Raw genomic sequence first — 22,698 nt, 5'->3', positions numbered from 1 at the left:
GAGTGTTCGAACGAAGGGTGCTTAGGACGATCTTTGGCGGAGTGCAGGAGAACGGTGTGTGGCGGCGGAGAACGAACCACGAGCTCGCTAGGCTCGTATCCTGAAGGTTGCGAAAGCCGGAAGGGTGCGCTGGGCAGGGCATGTTGCAAGACTACCGGACAACAATACTGCAAAGATGGTGTTCGCGTCGAATCCGGTTGGCACAAGAAGGCGAGGAGCACAGCGAGCGAGGTGGCTTGATCAGGAGCAACAAGATCTGGAGAACGTGGGCCAAAATCGAAGTTGGAGAGACACAGCCATGGACCGAGTAAATTGGTGTAACATCGTTAACGAGGTTTTATCAAATTGATTGATGTAACACCAACAAAATAAATAATAATCACCGTACTAATTATGCAAAATTCGGGCCAATGAACCAAAAGTCATCAATAAACATTATGATTTAATTGGCTTAACTTGGTCCAAAGCGAAGCTAAAACAATACTTCCGCACATTATCTTAAATAGAAAAATTTAATGTATTAGAGAAACTAGCGCATAAGAAATTCTATGTATTGGTCCACAAACATGGTTGACGACAATAAATTAATAAATCAATAAATAAATAATTTATGGGTATGGTATAGTGATTATTCGACGGGGCTGAACAACGCGCTGGAATGTGACCGCCTTCCACTGCATCATCCTGACGACCTCTTTGCGGCACTGGCTGTGGCACGCTAGTTTCTCCTACAAACCGACCATCAACCACTCCTCAATGTTTTTGTTTGAAAGAAGGGGATTCCGGTATACACAGGAATCCGCTTGAAACGCTGGACATTGACACTCGTGCTGTACAACTTCGACATCTAGCACGTTTCGACAACGCACTTCGGCTACGCAGATTTCCTGTCACGCCGTACACGTCGTATCCGAAGCAAAAGCAATTCTCGACGACACCATCAGCAACCTTCCAGTCACGCACCAGATGATAGTGGTTAAAACGCGAAGAGATCCAGTTGTCCAGAAAGTGGTGAATTTTCTCCAAGAAGGTTGGCCGGCCCATGTGAAGCAAACTCAAGATCCTGATGTCAAGAAGTAGGGGCCTTCCTTAGCCGAGTGGTTGGAGTCCGCGGCTACAAAGCATAGTCATGTTGAAGGTGTCTGGGTTCGACCCGTTCGGTCCAGGTACTTTTCGTAATGGAAATTTCCTTGAATTCCCTGGGCATAGAGTATCATCGTACCTGTCACACGATATACGAATAGGAAAATGTCAACTTTAGCAAAGAAAGATCTCAGTTAATAACTTTGGAAGTGCTCATAAGAACACTAAGCTGAGAAGCAGGCTCTGTCCCAGTGAGGACGTAAATTGCAAAAAGAAGAAGAAGATGTCAAGAAGTACTTCGCTAGACGAGATGGACTTCAAATCGTCGTGCAACTCAAATATCGCAAACGAATTATTCGGCAGCTGCATCGTGGACATCCAGGAATGGACCTGAAATCTCTGGCCCGCAGCTACATCTACTGGCCTAATGTGGACGACGATGTTGCGCAATTCGTTCTTGAGCTAAATCTCTGACGAAACCAACCCTGGAATCGTGGCCCCTCGCAGTGAAGCCGTGGCAACGTGTCAACATCGATTTTACTGGCCCAATAGATGGGTACTACTATTTCGTCATTGTGGATGCCTACTTCAGAGCGATTCGTCGATTTCCTCAAGCTTGGTCTCAGTAAGGGGAAAGGCTTTTCTACACCAGAGTACTTGCAGACATTTCTTTCGCTATTACTATTACTATTGCCAAAGGCGGGAAAACCACCCGGCGACCCGTCGGCGTATAGACCAATATGCTTGATCGACACGGCAGGGAAGGTGCTCGAGAAGATCATCCTCAACAGACTGTTGAGGTACACCGAGGGTGTAAATGGTCTCTCAAGCAACCAGTTCGGCTTCCGGAAAGGGAGGACCACCGTAGACGCTATTCTGACGGTTAAGAAAACCGCTGAGATAGCACTTCAACGTAAGAGGAGGGGGATTCGCTACTGCGCAGTAGTGACTCTGGATGTAAGGAACGCATTCAATAGTGCTAGTTGGGCGGCTATTGCTGATGCGCTCCTGCGTCTGGGGATACCCGAGTACCTGTACAAGATTCTCGGGAGTTACTTCCAGAATCGGGTATTAATCTATGACACAGAGGTGGGTCGGAAGTGCTTTCACATAACCTCAGGAGTCCCGCAAGGTTCCATCCTGGGTCCGGTGTTATGGAATGTCATGTACAACGAGGTGTTGAGATTAAAATTCCCGGCGGGTGTGGTCATCGTTGGCTTTGCCGACAATATTACCCTGGAGGTCTACGGTGAATCGATCGAAGAAGTGGAATTGACTGCAGCCCACTCGATCACAATTGTGGAGGAGTGGATGAGCTCCAAGAAACTGAAATTGGCTCACCACAAAACTGAGGCGGTTGTTGTCAACAACCGAAAGTCGGTGCAGCAAGCGGTGATCAGTGTAGGCGACTGCACGATCACTTCGAAGGGCTCCGTCAAACACTTGGGGGTGATGATCGACGAGAAGCTTACCTTTGGTAGCCACGTCGATTATGCCTGCAAGAGAGCCTCCACAGCTATTGTGGCACTGTCCCGGATGATGTCCAATAGCTCTGCGGTGTACGCCAGTAAGCATAAGCTTCTGGCCAGTGTCGCCTCGTCCATACTGAGGTATGGTGGCCCGGCTTGGGGCACGGCTTTAAGTACCAACAGCTACCGTAGCAAGCTGGAGAGTACATATAGGCTAATATGCCTGAGGGTTGCGAGCGCGTACCGTACCGTGTCACACGATGCACTCTGCGTCATCACCGGTATGGTGCTTATTGGTATCCTTATCATGGAAGACATAGAGTACTTCGAAAGGCGCGGCACAAGAGGCATACGCAGGACTGCCAGACTGGCCTCTATGGTCAAATGGCAGCGTGCGTGGGACAGTTCCACCAAGGGAGTGTGGACTCACAGGTTGATTCCGAGGTTAGATATCTGGGTCAATAGGCGCCATGGGGAACTAAAATTCCACCTGACACAGGTCCTTTCGGGTCTGGTTGCTTTAGACAGTATCTACACCGTTTCGGTCATGCGGGTTCTCCCGAATGTCCAGTCTGTGCAGGTTTAGAGGAAACGGCGGAACACGTTTTGTTTGTGTGCCCGCGTTTCCGCACAATGCGTGACCGCATGTTTGCCACATGCGGTCGGGGCACGACTCCGGACAATCTGGTTCAGAAGATGTGTGAAGACGAGTTTGGCTGGAATGCCGTTTCATCGGCTATCACCCACATCGTCTTGGAACTACAAAGGAGCTGGCGAGTGGACTCGAGGAGTGGCTAGTGCAGACGCTAAACAACAGGTGGTCCAAGGGTTCGCAGTCGGCTACGTAGGTCATACCGGTGCCCTACGGTCGAAATCGACCCTTACAGCGATTAAGTGGCCGCGGGGAGAACATCCTGGTAGCGTTGCTGTCGTGGCGCCGGGTTGGATACGAGCCTCTGGTTGTTCGGGGCAGGTAGAGGCCCCTTCGTCAGCAATCCCAGTTGGTGCTAGCTGATAGGGGCTGAGCCTTCAGTAGGTCAAATTGTGAAGCTCGCAATATCAATTCTTGATACCTGCGGTGCAGCTGGCTGTGGGCGTTGTGGTCGCCCCTGCCCGCCTTCAGCGGACAATGGGAGGTAAGGACCACCTGGGAAGCTGGCAAAGCGCCAGCATGCTACCTTGGTGGACCCCCCTAAGCGTGTCATCGATGTTCGTTGCTGCATGGCTACGCAGCTAACCTGGAGGTTGCGATGTGCAATAGCCCCCCTCCGAAGCAATGCCTTCTTGGTGGTTCCGGAGAGACGAAGGGTTTGGCGGCAATGGGAATGGTTTAGTGGGTCGGGGTGTAGTCCTGTTTACTGCTTGCATGTAGTAAATGGTCCCCAACCCCACACTCCCGGACCTTGGTCCGAAGTCTGTTGAGCAGATTATCCCCCCATTGCTAAGAAGGGAAAAAAAAGACATTTCTTTCGCTGCACCGCTCAACTCCAAACCGAAACAAACCACAGAAGCGTTCCTAGGATGACCGGTATGTACTACGTTGGACCTTTTGAAGAAGCCTGACCCTGTAGCCCCGGTAGTCAACCACCAGCAGAATGACTAGTTCAACCGTCGGCATGGAGCAGTCAAGCGCGACTTCAAAGTAGATGACCTGGTGTATGTTAAAAAGCATTCCCGAAACACCAAGTCTTGGATGCCAAGTCGAGTCATCGAGCGGAAAGGTTTCCTTCACCATATCGTATCACTGGACACAAACACGAGGGCGAAGCTGGTAGGAGGAAATGCAATTTTCTGTCGCCATCGCTAGACCGGATGAAGCAGCGCTACTGCCGTATGTTCCCGAAGCTCCTGTTCCCGCTGGCCTTCCGACGCCGTCCTCACTCGAAGTTGATTGTCCTGACGCAGGTGCATCGGAAACAAGCCCTGTGACATCGATTGAAGACGTAGAAGAAATCCAGTCCGCACCAGCGGCCGTGCCATCTGAACCAAGTGGAGAATTCCTAAGACGTCCCGGACGCAAATCAAGACTTCTCCGATGGCTCTCTAAGTGGGGGATATGTAGCAGGCCTAGCATAATTTGAAATCATCATAGTAGGCCATGCCTGCAAATTAGAATTCGAGTTGTCATTAGTTAGCCAACCACCAACCAAACAAGTTGAATAAATATTAGCTCGTAACAAATCATCGTTTTTTCCTTGGTTACGGCTATAAAATAGAAGCTTACACAACTGCACCGGTACCTTGAGGCGGTGAAGTGTGTGAGCTAACGGATGCCGCTCCTTTTATGCTCAATTGCCACCTTAACTTTCCATACATCCGAGAAGATTCCTTTATCTATACAGCGTTGCATCGCGGTTCGTAACATGTCCGCATCCGCATTGACTGCCGCCTTTAGCGAAACATTAGTAAGTAGTACCGGGTCCCGGTTCCTCATTTGACGCGAATGATTTCACGACTTCTGCCAGCTCTTCATTTGTCACCATTCTCCTTCATCTGCCGCATACGGCTCTGGGGCCATGGGCTTTGGGGTGATATGGGAAGAGTACATCGGTTATCGATGTTCAAGTCGGCTAGGAGAAGCAGTTTGCCGAGGATACTCCTGTTACATTAGTTAAAGTGCTACCTATGTGCACTGGTTCCTTCTCGAAGTAATACCGTAAGTTCAGGGTGACCAGCGAACCGGGAAATCGGGAAAACCGGGAAATATGCGGGAATTTCATATCACCGGGATAAAACCGGGAAATATACGGGAATTTCAATTACTACCGGGAAAATGCTTCATATTGGTGTATGGCCAGGAAATACCTTGGCCATGTCCTTGTAACTGGAAAAATAGTTTGTTTGAGGATCTCAAGTATAATCAACCGATTTCATCAAAAATTTTATTGATATAATCGTATATCAAGGTACTAAACTTAACATTAATCTTTAGATTTGAACTTTTGAACTGGATATGACTTTTTTAAATCAGTCAGGTAAGCCGGTTCACATTCTTGGCACTTTTAATTAATTTTACCAGTTGTTTTTGAAAAGCTACTGAGCTCATATTGAACTGCTTCTTATTGCAAAGTTTCAGAAAATTCGGCGGAGAAAAAAATCCATGCCAAGTGACCAAGTAGTTATTTTCCCTACAATGTCTCTGTTACACATTTATTTTCTGCAATTTATCAGGATTTTTTTTTCAAATTGGCAGTTAATCAATTTCTTTGCTAGCGTTGTTTTTGTGTGAATATTTTTCAGAAATAACAAGAATCTATTTTTTTACGATTTAAAAAGTTATTGTAATCATTCATAAATATTGATATTTTATAACTTAGTATGGTGTACCGTACAAAAGTCACTAGAACTTATGTATAAAAATATGTGTTCTGAAAAAGTTTGCAAATTTTAACATGATGTAGAAGTTTGCAGAGCATTTTTTGACTGCTTTAGACTAGATATAAATTGTTGATTTTTCGCTTTAATCATCGCCTGTGTTGAACCGTTTTAATTTTTGAACCTACCGGAAAATATGAAAAATATATTCTGAAGTTCAATTTACTACTTGGTAATACAAAAATAAGCCTACAGACACTGAGCTATAACACCACAATGGTAACAAGCCCCTTTAATTCAAGCTTAGTCTGAAAAACGTTGTTATGAATCGCTTGAGGAACCACATGTCGTAAAGACTTTATTATAATCGGTTGTTTGAATAATCTAAACATTGTAAATGACCAATTCTGCAGGTCAGATTGCAATTTTCAAATTATCTGTTTCGTTTTTTTTTAATAAGGGTTTTTATCCATTATTTACGACCGGGAAAATTTTTAAAATACCGGTAAATAACCGGGAGAAAACCGGGAATTTGAAATCAGAAATTCACTGGCCACCCTGAAGGTGGTTCCGGGGAAAATAGAGTCTGAGACCAAGGGTCATGCCCTGGGAGGGAGAAACCGATACAAAATTTATGTACGTCACAGTGAGCCGAATTTCTGCTGTCACGAACTGTCACTGTGAGCCCAGATCTTAAAGAATGGACAAACATGAAAAAAGCGCGTAATTGATCAAAACATATTTTTGCATTTCAACAAGCTGAAAATTAATTCCAGCACACCCAAAAGAAATGCCACGATAGCACCTTCTAATTTGATCGAATATAAAGTATTGAAACACGCTCTTTTTACTCGTTTCCATTCAAAATTAAAATTAAATGCACTATGCACATCAAACTATGGCCCTTTTTCCAAATTTGTCCAGAAAGACCGAAGGTACACAACAAAAGAAAACTAGCGATTTTTCCCAAGCCTGCCTTGATTGTCGTTGGTGAGCGGGAGTTATCTTGCAATTTGGAAAAGTGTTGTTCAATATTCCGTGTGTAGTATCGGTGCCTCCCTCCCAGGTAATGCCTATTCTCTGTACACCTCAATGAAAGCTATGATTCTAATTTTATGGGTCGAAGAAAGTGCGTTGTCTCGACATCTAAGTCTGATAGCAGTTTTCCTTGGATTTCTAGAATCTAATGTTCTCTTTTTCCATATTCCAGAGCCAATATAAGACCACTATTTACAACATTAACACTATCAACCTAGCTGGACTGCTCAAGAATCAGCGGAATCCAAATGAAGCCGTGTCAAACGATCGAGAAGCGACGTCAGGTGGCCGATCGTCGGTTCCGAACATATCCCAGTCGGTTGCCCGTGTTATGGACGAAAGCAACCGGTACCGAGAAACATTCGCAAATGCCTACGCTCGGCATCTGCTCGAAATCACCCGCACTGCTGTAGAGAAGGTACATCTCCTAAGATCTTGCAGACGTGAACAAATAAGGTAAATTGTAATATTTCTTTCAGAAAACCGCCGCACCGACTCCACAAATAACTTCTTCAAGTACATCGTACTCCCCGTCAAGCAGCAGTGTGACGTTGATCAAAACTCAAGCTAAACCCTTTCTTGGAGGACAGCCGCCTGCGGGGTCTTCATTGGAAGTACCACCGAAAAAATCAAAACCATCACCATCTTCGTCACGCAATCCGATGGTTCTGAACGGGAGGGATGGAACGATGCCGACGTACGCCGAGGTGGTGTCATCTAGTGGAGGAAAAACCAATGGGAATGTTATGGTAAGTTTACTTTCAGGATTGTATTGTCCTAGAACTACACGTGATACGGTTCTCATATCATGTTCAAGTACGCAGCCAAACCAGTGGCAGAGTAGTACATTACAAATGTTTTTATAAAGCCGAAGAAGGTACTAAGTAGTGAAACAGAACTTGGGGTCATGATGGACTTCAATTGTGCAACGGCGCTGCAGAATCGTTACCCGTTCTATGGTTGGTTGGTTGGTTTGACTTTATTAACGAGATTTTTAGCCCTTGGCTAGTTCATCTCGGGACCAACGGCTTTACTTCCCTTCCGAAGGAAGTCGTCACTATAACTTTTTACGTCATAAGTGACTATGTCGGGGATGGGATTCGATCCCAGGTCCTCGGCGTGAGAGGCGAGTGTTCTAACCACTACACCAGGTCCGTCCCCCCCCCCGTTCTATGGTGTAGTTTCTTAACGCGCCTTGTCTGGGTGTCGTGGGATGGCAGCCATCAGAATTATTTCATCGTTCTTACACATTAGGTTAGAGTCTTACGTAGATTTGCTCTTCGTTGTCCTGGCCGTCATTATTCCTATCCTTATGACTGCGGCAAAAGGCAAAAGCGCAACTGCTCGATCTCCTCGTATTCCGCTCCCTCCAGACGAATTGGTTCTGAACTTCTCCTGGTCAACCTGAGCGTGAAGATCTTCTACGATGATTTGGTTGTCGTGGCGCGAACCAGTGAATCAAATTGTCATCATAACAGACAAAAAACAAACAACTAAGCAAGCTCGCTCACAACCGTTTGTCCCAACTGTTGCGGATAAGGATACAATCGAAAGCAAAATTGTCACGACAATCACAGAGCGCAACATTGATGCAACCTTTTCAACTCGAGATTAATCAGTTATTTTAAACATAAAACCAAATTTGTTTTATGCATGCTGTTCGATAACTATAAAAGTTCCTCTAAACTTTCATGCTATTGACCTCATTTACAACACACCTCCTGCAACGATTCGACGCTTAATCTGCGATTATGCGTGTACTTCCGATGAAGTTGTGAGGTTAGCCAATTGTCACGGTTGGCGTTCTCCTATTGGATTTCCGTTGATAAATTTATTTCACGACTGGCTTGAAAGGTCTGATTTGATTCCAACTTCCTAGATTTCCAGAGAATCGTTGCCTTTACATTAACGGATGACCAAAGCGCGTAATGCGTGAAAAGACTTCGATGCTGGACGCTATTTGGACGGTCATCGCGAAGAAAGCGTCCTATCAGAAGAGGAAACGCAATCCATACTATGCAGTGGTGGATACCATACCATAGATGTTAAGAACGCCTTTAACACAGTCAGTTGAAAGGCTATCACACAAAGGCTATGACACAAACCAGAGATGGATGTCGACTTGGTCCAACACTGTGGAATATGATGTACGATGGAGTGCAAACCTTGACACTGCCGAATGGAGTCGAGATCGTAGGGTTCACAGATGATTTCGTTCTTGCGATAACTGGCGAGACTGCGGAGGAGGCGGAGATGCTGAAGGCGGAATGGCTTAACATCATGGAATCGCGGATGACTGAAGTCAAGCTGCAGTTGGATTATTACAAAACAGAGGTGGTGCTGGTCAGCAACTGCAAGGTGGCTTAGTAGTTCGAGATACATGTCGGGGGACACGCCTAGGAGTAATGGTCGAGACAGGCTAAACTTCAACAGCCAGTAGAATATGCCTGCAAAAATGTAGCAAAAGCAGCTAACACTGTAGCTAGGATCAAGCCCAACATTGGAGGATCCAAAAGCAGTACGAGGCGTCTTCTGGCGACCGTATCATCGTCCTTATTAAGATACGGAGATCCGGCTTGAGCTGCAGCCTTGAGAACCAAACGCAATTGAGAGAAGCTGGCAGGTGCGTTCCGGCTCATAGCTATACGGATGGCGATTGCCTACCACACTACATCGTCAGAGGTAGCGTGCGATATCTCCGAAATGATCAACATCTGCATCACTCTGGCTGAGGACATAGATACAATGGCAAAGTGGCAGCAGGAGTGGAATATCTTGGAGGAAGGAAGATGGACCCACAGGCTAACGTGACGGTGTGGGCGAACAAAAACAAGGAAAAGTTAACTTCTTCTTGACCCGGTTTTTGTCAGGCCATGGATGCTTCCGGAAATATCTGCACAGATTCGGACAAGCAGAGTCTCCACAATGTCCGGCCTGTCCAAATCCCTCGATTTAGGGATATGTGAAGCGGGATTATTTCAAAAACCGCAAGCGTTCTAAATCCGGACAACATTGTGCAGAACATGTGCCATCATAAAATCACTAGAAATTCGGTGAACATAGGGATAACGCAGATTATGTTGTCGCTGCAAAGGAGATGGTAGCGTAGTATCGGTAATAAGTCGTCGAGGCGCCTGCAAACCGGAAGTTATCTTCCAACCGGAGTTGCAAAATCGATCCTGACACTAGGCCGATCAACCTCGAGTCGGAATAGGCTGAGTCCACCACCGGTGTCTAGCTCAGTACCGGCAAAATGCAGTCGGGCGCCTGTGAACCGTTAGTTTCCTTCCCCCTGAATAGCAGGACCGACCTCGGCTCCTGCCCGGATAGCAGCGGTTGAGAAGATCTTCCGCCGCCGGGGAATACTTTATCGGAGTAGTGAACCGGAAGCCTTCCTTCCATGGACCGACTTCGGCAAGTATCGAAGCATGAAGAAACGTGTAGCCGGAATCGGGGACTAAACCGAGAAGCATAGATCGTCACAAACCACCAGTTTGGATCGTCGGGATGCCAGTGAACCAGAAGTCAACTTCCAACCGGAATCGCTGGACCGACCTCGGCATCAAAGTGGTCAACTAAGAAAGCTTGAAAAGCAGCAGAAGAGAACTTAGAGTAGCGAAGTGCACATGAGCGTTCAGTAGAAGTTCAATAGGGCTCTAACGTGAGGCCAGCCCAAGAGTGGAATGCATCGTCGCTCAGAAAGCTGTACAAAGCCCCGGCAAGATTTTTCAACCGCCAATTCGGCAAAACGAGTAGTCGCAGAGGCATCGTATAAATGCCCTAGTGAGCAGAGTTTTTGACGACATTAAGCTTCCACAGCGAACTAGCAGAACAGTTAGAGGCTTAGACAGACGAAGTGCATGAGCACAGCCCTTCCCTGATGAAGTAGCGTGACGTAGTTCCGGGGGAGATCAAGGCATAGGAGCAGTAGGATAAGTTTTATAGTGGTTAAGCCTAGTGAGACGCCTAACGCGAGTCTCACACCATGCCAACACACAACAGGCCAAGCTTTTGAAGCTTTTTTGTACCCTACTATTAAAAATCACCTGGTCAATCCACCTAGCTCTAGCTGCGCTCCACGCCTTATTGTTCCAATTCGTTGCGAACACCATTTTTGTAGGGTTGTTTTCCGGCATTCTTACAACATACTCTGCCCATTGTATCCTCTCAGCTTTGGCCACCTTGGAAGAGCTCGTGGTTCATCCTTCGCCGGCACACATCGTTCTCCTGCAAACCGCCAAAGATCGTCCTAAGCACCCGACGTTCGAAGACTCCGAGTGCTTGCAGGTCTCCCTCGAGCATCGTCCACGTTTCACGCCCGTATAGTACTAAAGGTCTAAGAAACGTTTTGTACATGGTGCATTTAGGGCGGAGGTGAATTTTTCTCGACTGCAGATTCTAATGGAGCCCGTAGTAGGCATGACATGGCATGTATTTCTCATATAAGTTCCGCCTACCAACATGTACTTTGTTTTTAACGCATTCATTTCGATTCTTTGTTGCTTCGCGTTTAAAACGGGTCATCTTTCCAAATGTTCTCCATGTCGTCCGCAAAGCAAAGATACTGACCGGGTATAGTGAAAAACATATCTCGGCTGTCCATCATTTTGTTACGCAAGATTGTACCGAGACGGGCGTCGGTACCGCACATCGAAGATGACGGACAGTTTAGGGAACATTTTAACCATCACCAGGTGTTAGCACCCTCAAAATCCAAGAAAAGCCATTACAGCCATCCACACTTCATCCAAAATTCAGAACTGTTGCTCTGATTCTTACCAGTTTCATCTTTATGAGTTTTTTTTCTCATGGTTACAATATACATCAATTTAATTTGTGTCGTTTTAGCTCAAAATAGACCGAAAACCAACGACCGGAACCAACCATTCAAATCTACCGTCACTTGATGCTATGATGGCTGCTCATTCAAGCAAGTTCAAAAACGCTCCTTCAACATCACCGGATAAAAAACCCTTGGAGTCACGTCTGAAGCCATCCAGTATTCAAGTGAGCCACGATGAACTCTATCGGCACATCCAGAACAAATTATTGCAATCCCAAAGCCCCCCGTCGGTACAACAAAGGTCCGTTAATGTCACACCGAAAGCTGTAGCCCCGAGACAGAAATCGGTAATCGTGTCCAACAAACCACTTCCCGTGCCCAACCTAGCAAACAGACCAGACCTCACAGTAATCGTTAATAAGCCAAAAATATCTTCACCTGCACCCGCTCATGTGTATGGGAAGCCTACCATATCGACCCCTAACTCCACCTCATCTACTGGCCAGAGTGTATCGCCATCAATGAGCACCTCGTATTCGATGGGATTGTCTACACCCAAGCGTGAACATCTCCCCGTGATTGCTGACCTATCCAAACCACCTCCAGCTCATTCAGCTACACCAAAATCCCCATTCATACAACCAATCACCCCGTCTCCGGCAGTCCCCAAACAACTGACACCAGGTCCTTTACCAACTAAAGATCCATCCAGCTATGCTGCAAAAAGTTCTACCAGTATTACCCCCAAATTTGGCTCGTCTACTTCAGCAACTCCTACCTTGGAAGCAATCTTGAATCTGGATACCAAAATTGCAACTCCACCACCATCAACATTGCCTAAGAGCACTGGATACGACGGATACGTTCCGCCTTCGACGTCTAGCTTGTATCGAAGCAGCGGAGATCGATCATCGCTGCTTTACAACACTCAGAAGCCAGTGAAAATTGAAAAGCGAGTTAACTACGATCCCTACACAAATGTTAAGAGTAATCAGGAAAGTAGTGCATCCAAGTACCAGCACAACGTGATCTGGAAGGAACAACCGACGATCAAAACCGAAGATCAACTCAACGGTAATAGCAAGATCAGCGAACAGAAGAAAACATTGCGTAAGTATTTTTCCACTTTTCCTTTGCAACAATTATACATTCTATCTGAAGTATACCGTTCTCCTCGTGCAGTGGAACTATTGCAAACCGCCAACAAGCAGAAAATAACATCACAAACCCAAAACCAATCGAGGCCAATGGGAACTGTGATTAAACCCAGCGTGCCACCCTCCAACAATGCCGGTACGGCACCATTGGCTCAGCACAAAAACCACACGAATCAAATAACCAGTGCAGGTGAGTAAACCTTAATTGGATCTATCTCAACGGAAGACCCTTTAGCTATTGGTAGTTGAGTAATTTCATTGGTGCAATAATTGATAGCCTTGTGTTTTGCTTGAATTTCGATCATTACTTTACATTATCACACATATTTCTGGCAGAAAAAAAGCGGTAATTGAATTGGACATCTAAGAGCCGGAAGAGGTGCAAAGTTATCGAAGCGTATCATGCTTTCAGATTGACCAATTCCACTGTGTTGTTGGAACGACGATCAGTGCAAATGGGCACACCATCCGGAAACCATTCTAGCAATCTAGAAGATTTTGAACACAAGCTGGTTTACGCTTTTCCACATCATCTTATACAGTTAGCTTCAAGGCTGCTCTATGGATGATCCTACCTACACTAATGTCAGCCGATTCACTGATGCCTTGCTGTGCCTTTAACCGCAAATACCAAGTCTCCTGCTTCCGTATCCTTAATATCTTGAAACTGTTTACACCTAAGCGTATCCCCAGACAACCAGAAATCGCATGAAAGTTTATTCATATTTTGCACATATAGAGCCTCCAGGTGATTTCGTTATGCGTACATTTAGGTTGTCTGGGTCTCCTTTAGCTTAGATTGATCTTATCTCCAGGAATTTCAAGCCGGACGAATTGCCGAATGATTGTTGACGTCCAATCTGCATAATAATCCTAACGTTTCTTCTTCCGGTCTACGTAGTCCATCCATTATCATACAAGTCACTCCCATGCTCCACCCATGTTGAAGGTCCGCGGTTTCGGAATCGTAGCGCTGTATGAGATGTGTTGGACAGGAGCAATGGTGCGAACGTTTAGAGCAGCGGTTTTCAAGTCGTGCTCCGCGAAACCTTGTCAGGTGCTCCGCGACAGTTTTGAAAATATGGACCAATACCCAGAAATATCTCAACTTTTTGCGTAATACGGTTTTAATTATATTAAACCAAGCCCTACCTAGAATTTTCTGTTAAAACCACTTATTTGTTCTCTAGATTTGTGCTTTTGAAAATTTGGAGGTTAAAAATATTTTTTCGGGGAAAATTTTAACTAAACATTTAATATGTGATAGTTTTAGCTGCAATTTCGGGGTTTCTTGTACCTATTTCGTATGGAAAACAACTGTTAAAGTTGAAGATAGCCAATTTACCCCGACAAAATACATATTTTAGAACTTTCTGGGTGTGAAAATTTTGTCGAGATATTTCTCTTCGACGGAAAAATATCTGAGGAACATACAACTTCGAAAATAATCGAAATTGTGATTCCGTGATAATAAAATTAAGAATATTTCGAGTTTTAGCAGCATATTGAATATTTCCGTGAGTGCTGAACTTGTGGTTGATCCATTCAAGCACATTAAAAAGAAAAGGAAATATTTCTCTACAGAATGTCGCTCAATTGTTCGAACAATAGGTTGCAAATTTCTCAACCATAGCTATTCTGCCGATTTCAAATCAAGAAATTTGAAATATTTGAAAAAAAACTAATAAAGGTTCATTTAGATGCCTGATTGTCACGGTTCAAACCTAAGGTAAAGAAGCTTTTTAAATCAAATAAAACAAATCCGTTCAGATTAGAATCAAGAGGAAAAAAACTGAATTGCGGTGAAGATGAATCAAAGTCAAACCTATTATTTTTTTTTCGAGCACAATTCTGGAGAATAGAACTGGAAACTTGATCATTAGCATGTTACCAATTGATTAAGTTTTCAGAAAAATAAATGATTGGTTCTTTAAACTTGTGTTCTTGAAAATATCCAGTTTGGCTTCGAATCATCTTCACCTTAAGGTGATTATAGAACGAAGCCACACCTCAAATTTTGAAGAGCACAAGACTTGAGAACCAAACAGCGCTCCGCGCTAAAAATCTATCCCATTGGACACCACCAGCAAGCAAACAAGTTGATTGGTTTTCAACGTGAACTGTTGTCAGGTACTCTCGTCTTGTGCACTTGAAAATTCAAAGTTTGGCTTCGTTTTATAATCACCTTAAGGTGAAAGATTGATTAACATAAGTCTTACTTCACGACTTTCGTAGAAGTTATAGGGTCGATTTAGGCTTGTAAAACATCCAGATTTCAAACGGAGTGGTGATGAAAAACAGGTGCTCCGCGCGATAATTTTATTTCAAAAAGTGCTCCGCGAGTGAAAAAGGTTGAAAACCCCTGGTTTAGAGATAATTATACTATCTACCATTGAATGATGGACGGCACTTCTCCGACATAACCGACGTCAGAACCTATCGTGGCGCTAACATTAACTCCGACTACTACCTGATGATGGTGAAACTGTGCCTAAAACTCTCCGTCATCAACGATGTACGGTACCGACGCCCGCCTCGGTATTGAGGCAGCGTTGCCGGTTGAGGGCGAGCTCGATGGAGCCCCTCTTGAGTACTGCTGGAGGACAATCAAAGCAGCCATTAACGACGCTACCGAAAGCATGGTTGGATACGTGGAACGACGTCGATCAAGAAACGATTGGTTTGGAGGTTTTAGAGGAGAACAATGCGGCACGGGCTGCAATGCTGATGAACAATACAGACTGAAGCGGATACAGCAAATCCGTCTATTTGTTTCGGGATAAAAAGCGCCGCCTTTTTTTTACAAGAGGGAAATCTGCAAACATACCCCTGAGAAGGTAACTCTGGCAGTGTGGGGATGCCGCACCAACGACGAACCACTAAAACCAGCCCATGCACTGTACTTGAGCAATTATTGTTGAATTGCTCAAGTGGTATAGTGTCCTTAACTGCAAAACAGTTATGGGCAGTATACAGTGCATTACCCTTGGTCTCAGACCGTTATATCCCCGGAACCACCCTACGGAATTTCTTCGGGGAGGGGCCAGTGCATATAGCACAACACATGTAGCAGAAGTAGCCTAAGCAAACTGCTACCCCTAGCCGACTTATGTTAAAATGTTACCAGGGACCAGCCTCGGCAGGGTTAATCCTCTACAGCCAATTCTTGGTCGTCGTGCCATAGGCGCTGCAATTCTAACATAATGTGAGTGACAGCCGTAGCTACTGCATTCCACCACTCGGCATCCGCATACTTTTTCTTCTTCTTGGTATGAACGTCCTCACTGGGACAGAGCCTGCTTCTCAGCTTAGTGTTCTTATGAGCACTTCCACAGTTATTAATTGAGAGCTTTCTTCGCCAAAGTTGCCATTTTTATATTCGTATATCGTGTGGCAGGTACGTATCTATGCCCAAGGATGTCAAGGAAATTTCCATTAGGAAAAGATTTTGGACTGACCGGGAATCGAATCCAGACACCTCCAGCATGGCTTTGCTTTGTAGCCGCGGACTCTAACCACTCGGCTAAGGAAGGCCCCACTCACACATTCTCTCTATTATTGTTGGGGAACGTGCCCCCTTCGCATGTAGAGAGCATGTGATCTCTCACAATAATGAAACGGGGGCAATCCAACACGACATGCTCCGCTGTTTCCTCTACTCCAGCAGAATTGGGGCACGCAGGCGATTCTGAGTTCCCGAACCTATACAGGTACTGCCTATAGCAAACATATCCTGACAGAAACTGTTCACTTCCCCATGGTTTCTTCTATACCCATCTAACATATTTGGTATTAGTCAATGGATCTATCTACCTTTATCACATTCCTGCTGTCAGCTTCTGAGCGTTTCCTCTTTACACGTGTTGCGGACTCCTCTGGTACCCCTTTGGTTGAAGCATTGAACATCTTCCTTGATGATGAGCCCGATGGGCGTCATCCCGGCTATGATGCACACGGCCTCTTTAGATACCGTCCGGTATGCACTTGCTACTCTTAAGCATATTATCCTGTACGTGGTTTCCAACCGCCTTAGGTGTCTGCTCGTTCTAAGTGCTTTTGGTCCATACCTTAGTATGGATAGCGCTACGCTTGCCAGTAGCTTACGTTTGCTGGCAATTACAGCAGAGCTGTTAGACATCATCCTCGAAAGCGCCGCTATAGCCGTAGATGCCCTTTACAGGCATATTCAACGTGGCTAGCAAAGCTGAGCTTGTCATCGATCATTACCGATCATTGTGGGATGATGCGGGAAGAGAACATCGCTAATCGATTGCAGCAACTTGGGCGACTTTTCTTGTGGCGCTTAAATAGGAAGGCGCATCATCTGTGTCGTGCCTAATACGGGCTCCAGAGGAAACTGCGGTCAAGAAAGACTCACCCCTCACCAATTGCACCATGTACAAAACGCTCATTCGACCATTAGTCATCTACGAGCATGAAACGTGGACTCGAGGAGAACCTGTAAGCTTTTGGGGTTTTCGAACGCCTGGTGCTTCGGCGGCATGCAGGAGAACGGTATATGGCGGCAAATGATAAACCACGAGCTCGCCCAGCTCTACAGCGAATCCAGTATCCAAAAGGTAGCAAAGCTGGAAGGATACGCTGGACAGGATTTGATGCAAGATTGCCGTATGGAACAAGAAGGCGTGAGGCGCAGCGCGCTAGGTGGATTGACCAGCTGCACCAGGACCCAGAGCGTGGGTCGAAGTCGAGAGTGAAGAGAGGCGTCCATGAACCGAGTGAATTGGTGATATATTGTTGGCGAGGTTTTATCAAGTTGAATGGTGTAGAATCAAATAAATAAAATAATCCCATGTTCCACCAAAGCTTCAAAACTGTCTGCGCTGTGGTGAATTTTCAAATCGTGGCCGTTTTTTCGCTTCGTTAAGTGTCTTCAATTCGTTGCTGGTTTGTTGGAAACGTGTAGCACTGTATGCCCAGAACTCCCTCGGCTGACCTCAGAAACCTTAAGCGGTTGAAAAGCAAGTATATGATCATGTGCTTGAAAGAAGCAATCGAGTAGCGAGTAATACCATAATCCAATACCATCCTTCCTACCATACCTTAATAGCATCAATAGTTTCACTTGGGCCTTTCTGAGCCGAGTGGTTAGAGTCCGCGGCTACAAAGCAAAACCATGCTGAAGGTGTCTGGGTTCGATTCCCGGCCGGCACAGGATCTTTTCGTAATGGAAATTTCCTTGACTTCCCTGGGCATAGCGTATCATCGTATTCGCCACACGATATACGAATGCGAAAATGGCAACTTTGGCAAAGAAAACTCTCAGTTAATAACTGTGGAAGTGCTCATAAGAACACTAAGCTAATAAGCAGGCTCTGTCCCAGTGGGGACGTGATACCAAGAAAAAGAAGAAGAAACTTCACTTACTGTGAGAGTTGGCGCGTCTCCATCATCCGCCGCAACGATGAAGCCTCTTGCTGCTTTGGTCTTCCTCCTCTGTCCCATTCAGGTGTTCATCGTAGTACTGTTTCCACTTTTTATTCACCTCACGCTCATCCGTGAAGATACCTCCATCTTTATCCCGGCTCATTTCGGCTCGCAGCACAAAGCCTTTGCGGAATGCATTGAGTTTCTTGTAGAACTTACCCGTTTCTTGAGAACGATACAGCTGCTCCATCTCTTCGCACTCCAGCTCTTCCAGGCGGCGCTTGTTATATCGGAATAGATGGGTTCGTTGCCTTCGCTTCTGTTTATATCGTTCCACATTTTGACGAGTGCTTTAAGGCTTTGATTGTACCGTGGCGGGCGCCGGTATCGATTATTGTAAAGTCTTTGGCGCACTTTAACAATCACAAGGTAGTGGTCCGAATCGATATTTGAGACGCGACAGGTTCTGGCGTCGATTATATCCGAGAAGTGTCGTCCATCAATCAAAATGTGGTTGATTTGTGATTCAGTGTATTGGGCTGATCTCCAGGTGTACCGATACGGAAGACTGTGCTGGAAGTACGTACTACGTATGGCCTGATGCAAATTTTAATGTTTTTGCTCCCCTATGCCTAAACGATGTCAATTATGATGAAAATAATGCTCCCAAAATTTGAAGTGATTCGGAAGAAATTTGGTTGTGCACACGCTATTTGAAGTTTATATGGAAATTACTATGGAAAAGGCAAATTTTTTGTGTCCAGTCCTCTAACAGCTCGTCATAATAATGTATGTAAAAGTGAACACACTCATCTCATGTGGAAACTTCCCAGCTACAACTTTGCCGAACACCACATTTTGATGGGCCGTAAGGGAGCCGTAAGTTGTAGCAGGGAAGTTTTCACATGAGATGAGTGTGTTCACTTTTCCATAAAATGACCATGTTCTTGGAGGCGGCAGTCTAAGGCCGTTTTCGATCTAAATTCCTGCTCCTGGTCAACCAAAGCGTCGGCACCTCCGATAACGATTTTAACGTCATGGCTTGGCCAGCTGTCATATTCACGTATTCCAGCTGCGCGTAGAAAGTGTCCTTGTCGGCATCGTCACTTGCTAGGTGAGGGCTGTTACACGTTGATTATGCTGATATTGAAGAAACGGCCTTTGATCCTCAACTTGCACATTCAGTTGTCGATTGGGCACCAACCAATCACGCTAAAAAATGTGCCCAGCTCGTGTCTGTTGCCGCAACTCTGGTAGATGGTAGGCTGCAGAGCTACTTGGGCACTTTCATTATTCACTTTGACGGTTGGCTTGTAAGAGCTGTACCAACAAACCCGTTCTGAGTAAAAAAAAAAATATTCCAATTTGAGCAAAATCCAACTATCAAACAATGGTTATCGTCAAGCATTTGGCTCTGCTATGGATCAATGTCGTTTGAGCCTTTTATTGTTAAGATTGTTTATTCTGTAATATTTTTTGAAAAGATGAAGAGATTTTATGCCTTCTTATGAAAGATTTCAGTGAAAAATGACTCAAGAGGGCTTTTTCCTCTTTCAAAATTTCAAGTTAAAAAAATGGTTATCGTCTGAAAATATGTTCATTAGTGTCATTCCTTAAGTCTAAGTGTGCTGTGAATCAAAATTGTCAATCAAACATTTTTGGAATCCGTCGTACGCAGATTATTAATTCGTTTCTCCTCAACATCTTCTAGATCTCCTCAAGTATCGAATGGAACGCAAGAATTCCATCAAAGATAAACCAAGAAAGGTGAGTCACGTCTGTGATTGATTCTTCCAACTGAAACCTGACAAGAATGTTGCTTCATTCCATTTTGCAGCCCGTCGACCCACTGGCCATCAAGCCGGATCCGGATAGACCCGAGAAACGAAAGGAACCACCCAAAAGACTGGACTGGGCCAGACGAAAGAAGCTGAAGCGTTCAACCGATCCCTATCTACAAAATGGGCCGTGTTACGAAGTGGCGCCTCGGTTGTCTCGGTGCCGCGAATGTGGTCGATCGGCTGCATCCCGATTGAAGGATAGCGATACCATATTTTGCCGATTCATCGCTTTCAGAAAACTAAGGTAATTACTGAACAAACCTTGGATCAAGTTCCCCTTTGCTTAGGCTCTTTCCCCTCGGCAGGTACAACACTCTAGGACATATGGAAGTGGCCGGATTTGCGGACCCTCATCAGGACGCTCAGAAGCCGGATATTAGCTTGTGGGACGCCAATTTGTCCAAGGTTCCCATCGATTTGTCGGTGGAGAAGTCGAAATTCTTGCTTGGACAGGTTGGGTACAAGTTCTGCGAACTGTTTCATCAGGAAAAGGAAGCGTACTTTGAGCACATGTCGGAAGGTAAGTGTCTGTAAGAACTGCAACTATTATTATAAGAGACACTATGGAACTGGTAGCAGGTCTCTTTCAAGGAAAGTTTATGTAGTCTCCTTTTACATCAAAATGATATCCAAATCACTTTTTTCCTTTGTCTTCTTGTGAATGAGACGTGGTGTACGCCCAAAAAGCCAGAGGGGAGCAGTGGCTGCAGTTGCTCACGCCCCCCTCATGTATTCATGTTTATGTAACATTGCTCTATACTGCCCATACTCGCATAACAGTCCCATTCATATAGGAAATCCCATATAATATGGGACTGTTATGCGAGTATGGGCAGTATATATCATGATCATTTCTTTGAAGAATTCTTCTAGTCCGACTAAAAACCAAACTTCTGCCGAAGATCGTACCAGAAACCCCTTTGATGCTATCACCAATACTTCGCAGTGGATCTTGCGAGGAACTTGTGAAAAATCTTATATAAAACCTAAATGATTCCTGCAAACATATCTCGAGTTATCTTGAAATTCATGAATTTTTCGAAAGGTTTGTCGAGAAATCCGTTAACAGGTAACTCCACATATTCGTAAGGCATTTTTTTTCTGATGTTCCTGCTATTTTTCCACCATATATTTTTCATTAATAACAGTTTTATTAATTTATTTCAAAAATCGTTCTTGGGAGTAGCTTAAATTTCCCCATTGAGTGCTCAGCAATATTTCAAGATAATATGCCGCATTTCATTTTTTCCAGATATTTATGTTTGTTTCAACCGAGAATTTCTATGAAATCTGTAAAAAACATTTCACAAATTATTTCTCTCAATACACCTGCAAGAATTCATCTATGGAATTACCTCATGAATTTTTTGAGTGACTCTAGCAAAAAACATACAGGGAAGTTGGAAGGGATTCTTCCAAGTACTAGTCTAGGATGCCATCTTCGGGAATTCTACATATTTTTTAGTAAATTTTCGTGATTAGTTCCTCTTTTACTTATTCTACCTAGTTGTTATCCGTTGAAAACAACAAGAAGTCATCCACATATCACATGAATTGTGTCACTATCGCTTTTGAAATAAACGCACGGGTTAAAATTTATTTATTTATTTATTTCGTCAAGCATAGGTAGACTACATACAATAATTACAAAACTTTCTTACATGCTATGGATTACTTCTATTGTTCTGTATAGTGCCTTCACCAATCGAACCACTTTCTCCAAGCCTTCTTGTCGACGAATCCGTCCGGCTGCTCAATATAAATTTCTTCGCCGGATAAATCTCCTTGAAGAAACGCCATTAACACATTCATTTGGTGCATGTGCATGTCTTGCTGTGCTCATCGATCTCCTGGTATGTAACTAACGTTTCAGGAAACCATCAGTTTCTGAAGAGATGAGCGAGAGTAGTGAGTAGTAAACTTGTGGCTATGATTCGACGGAAGATTCCTGCTGTTTTTCCGACTCGATAAAAACTGTCTGTGTAACTGGCCTCATCTTCTGATATTTCGGTTGCCTGGTGTATGAAATATTAGTCGTCCCTTCCAAGACAGTTTTTGTCATCGATCTCCTGGTATGCAACTAACGTTTCGGGAAACCATCAGTTTCTAAAGAGATGAGCGAGAGTAGTGAGTAGTAAACCTGTGGCTATGATTCGACGGAAGATTTCTGCTGTTTTTCCGACTCGATAAAAACTGACTTTGTAACTGGCCTCATCTTCTGATATTTCGGTTGCCTGGTGTATGAAATATTAGTTATCCCTTCCAAGACAGTTTTTGTGATCGTATCTCCGTCACTTTGATACGGTTGTTTGTGAAGTTCATCCAACGTGTCGAACATTCAAGAACTAACTACGCTATCGTTTCACATCTGTTGCTGGTTGAGTAGAACCCAACACAATGGTAAAAGACAAAAGCAACTTATCTGTGCCGCTGGGAAGAAAGAATGATGGTAACAACGTCAAGCGCTCCAGAGACGACCTCGATAAATCAGGAGATGGAATCGAGAATTTGAATGATCTCTTCGTTCGGATGCAAAATATGTTCGAGACCATCAATGCCAGAATAGATGTGTGCAAGACTGATCTGCAAATGGAGACAACGAAACTGCGAGATGTTCAGCAGTT

The 22,698-nt window shown here is 44.7% G+C and overlaps 1 protein-coding gene across 3 annotated transcripts in view; it reads left to right on the top strand.

Annotated features, from left to right (window-relative positions):
• Window positions 1-22,698, top strand: part of LOC5568859 (lysine-specific demethylase 3B) — a 52,858-nt gene that overhangs the window by 7,762 nt on the left and 22,398 nt on the right. For 2 of the 3 annotated variants that reach the window (XM_021853964.1, XM_021853963.1), the window contains exons 3-9: window positions 7,078-7,323; window positions 7,385-7,654; window positions 11,754-12,798; window positions 12,850-13,035; window positions 19,945-20,000; window positions 20,071-20,318; window positions 20,380-20,594. In XM_021853964.1, coding sequence (XP_021709656.1) covers window positions 7,078-7,323; window positions 7,385-7,654; window positions 11,754-12,798; window positions 12,850-13,035; window positions 19,945-20,000; window positions 20,071-20,318; window positions 20,380-20,594 — 2,266 coding nt within the window. The remainder of the gene's footprint in view (window positions 1-7,077; window positions 7,324-7,384; window positions 7,655-11,753; window positions 12,799-12,849; window positions 13,036-19,944; window positions 20,001-20,070; window positions 20,319-20,379; window positions 20,595-22,698) is intronic. The other variant, XM_001652532.2, reaches the window with a different exon arrangement.

This window comes from Aedes aegypti, chromosome 3 (genome assembly GCF_002204515.2).
Source record: "Aedes aegypti strain LVP_AGWG chromosome 3, AaegL5.0 Primary Assembly, whole genome shotgun sequence".
NCBI classification, from domain to species: Eukaryota; Metazoa; Arthropoda; class Insecta; order Diptera; family Culicidae; genus Aedes; species Aedes aegypti.
Note: the sequence above shows the minus strand (reverse complement) of the source record. Positions and strands in the feature narration are given on the sequence as shown.